This window comes from Fulmarus glacialis, unplaced genomic scaffold (assembly GCF_000690835.1).
Source record: "Fulmarus glacialis isolate BGI_N327 unplaced genomic scaffold, ASM69083v1 scaffold21455, whole genome shotgun sequence".
Classification (NCBI taxonomy): Eukaryota; Metazoa; Chordata; class Aves; order Procellariiformes; family Procellariidae; genus Fulmarus; species Fulmarus glacialis.
Window position 1 is genome coordinate 1 of NW_009212608.1, and position 2,472 is coordinate 2,472.

General features: G+C 43.3%; 1 protein-coding gene across 1 annotated transcript in view; it reads left to right on the top strand.

Moving 5' to 3' along the window:
• Positions 1 to 3: 3 nt before the first annotated feature.
• MBLAC2 (metallo-beta-lactamase domain containing 2) overlaps positions 4 to 2,472 on the top strand; it is a gene marked incomplete at its 5' end in the record, with an annotated part of 3,654 nt that continues 1,185 nt past the window's right edge. The window contains one exon of the mRNA XM_009577941.1: positions 4 to 34. Within this exon, the coding sequence (XP_009576236.1) occupies positions 4 to 34 (31 nt within the window). The remainder of the gene's footprint in view (positions 35 to 2,472) is intronic.

Here is a 2,472-nt window from a genome sequence, read left to right on the forward strand (position 1 = left end):
CCGCCGGTCCGACCCACCCGCCTGCTGCAGGAGGGTAAGGGCGGCGGGGGCCGGGCCGGGCGCCTGCCTCTAAATCGACGCTTGTGTCAATGTCCGAGCGGAAGTAATTGTAAAAAACGGGGTAATTATTTTGAATCCCGGGTCGCAGAGTAATATCGAAGGGGCCACGAAAATGATCAGGGGGGCGGAACGCCTCTCCTACGAGGAAAGGCTGAGGGAGCTGGGTTGTTCAGCCTGGAGAGGAGAGGGCTTTGGGGAGACCTTACTGCGGCCTTTCAGTACTTAAAAGGGGCTTATGAGAAAGATGGGTACAGACTTCTTAGCAGGGCCTGTTGCGACAGGACAAGGGAGAATGGTTTTAAACTAAGTGAGGGTAGACTTAGACTAGGTATAAGGAAGAAATTTTTTACAATGAGAGTGGTGAGACGCTGGCACAGGTTGCCCAGGGAGGTGGTAAATGCCCCATCCCTGGAAACATTCAGGTCAGGTTGGACGGGGGTCTGAGCAACTGATCTAGTTGGAGATCTGCCTACGGCAGGGGGGTTGGACTAGATGATCTTTAAAGGTCCCTTCCAACCCAAACTACTCCATGATTTTATGATCTTTCTTGCCTCTGTTCTTGTACTGCTTTATGCAGCGCCTCTTACGACAGTTAAACTGACATTTTTTCATTTGCGTTCAGCCTCTGCAAACCACTTCGCAGAATCTACAAGCCACCCTCAACATGGGACAAAAAAGAGATGTAGTAGGTTAAATTCTTGTGTCTGCCAGTTCTGAAAGTATTGAGAGGAACCGAGCATAAAGTACCCTGTGCTGGCCTAATCTCTTTGTTGATGCAGGATTTTCTTCCTTAGAAGTAATTTGAGTGACAGACTAATTGAGCACCCCAGGTTTAGCCTCGGGCTTCTAACAGTATGTCACCATGTCAATCAGTTCTGGCACCTGGTGACCCTATTATTTATAAATCGTCAAGGCATAGCAGTGTAAAGAACAAAGCAATTTATTGAAATACGTACTGTGAAGAATATGAATTCTGTTTTACAGAATTTACGTAAATGTAACATTTACAGAAGTGGCTTGCTACAGGTAAAAAAAATCCAGTTAGTCTCTCGTAGGTAACAATGACTAGGTTATTTTGGCAACAAACAACCTACCTGTACAATATGGTGAAGCAGACGTTAAAGGGTAGCTGTCTGACAGACAGGTGACACCTTTTGCAGGGGACTTGGTCTCTTCTTGGCTGTATTTGGCCATCCCGCACAGGTGCTTGGAAAGCAGAACTGAACTTACTGAAGACTCCAGAGGAGATCTGATGTGACATTTATAGTCAATCAACAGAAGTTTAAGTTGTTTTTTCTTTATTAAAAGTTATTTAAAAAGTAATCTTGTAAAAGAACAAGCACACTCGCTGTCAAAGTACCATCAGAGTTTCTAAGATAACATTCATTGAGACAGGCTGTGGGGAAGTGGTATGTCATCTCAGTGCGTGTGTCGTTGCTGTGGGGTGAGGATATCCAGTAATGCTGAAAATACAGAATGTGGCAGGGGCAATATTCTGCTACAATCCAAAGCTGCAGCTTTTACTTGTACATTGCCGGCTTCATTTATTGAGTTTAGTTTTTGCGTTACCTTAATCTTACCAGATCTTTCAAGCACCTTTTGTTTTGGCTATTCTAGCTAAAATTGCATTTACTTGTATTGTGCCTTACCATTTACAGTTTTCCTAGTCACTTGTATCTTCTAAGACTCACAGTTTCCTTCAGCTGTCCCAGTGCTTTTTTTCCTTAAATTCTGTACATTTCTTTTTTAAATTTTGCATGCCATGTTCTGCTGCTGTGTACTCTTCTCTGTGCCAGGAGCAGTTTGAAACCCACTGGAACACTTGGCTCCATTAACTTCACCATCTCCACTGTTGTTTCATTCGCCAACACAGGCATTTTTTGCACAACCTTCTCAATAGTCAAGTCTATTTCTTTCTCACACCAAGGCTTCTGAACATTTCCCTAAAGGAGAATTTGGCTAAAAATTCTCTCTGATCATATTGCAACTAGCTGCTTCTGCAGACATAGGGGCCCGTTTCCGTCTCAGGTACAGCGTGGTCAATGGTAGCTACTCAGTGCCTTCCAAACTCTGTTCTGGCATTTTCAGTAATCCCTTTCAATTGAGTACCAAAGCGCATCAGGTCCTGTCACGAAAGATTTGCCTTTCAAGAGTTAAGTACCTTTAGGTTTGCCGAGTCTTGAATAAATTCGTGGCATGCCTGTCTCTGGTGTGAGACAGATTGGTAATTTTCAGATTACTAATACGGTAGAGGTTTGGTACCTTTTTCTTGTTCTTGGAACTTGAAATGCATTATTACAGTTTTAAGCATTGTTTTATGATGCTAATGGATGTTACTTCTTTTGGAATTGTTTCATATAGTTGTTAAGCAGCTGCTTCTGAGAAGGTTGCTTATGTGTTGGTCATCTTTCC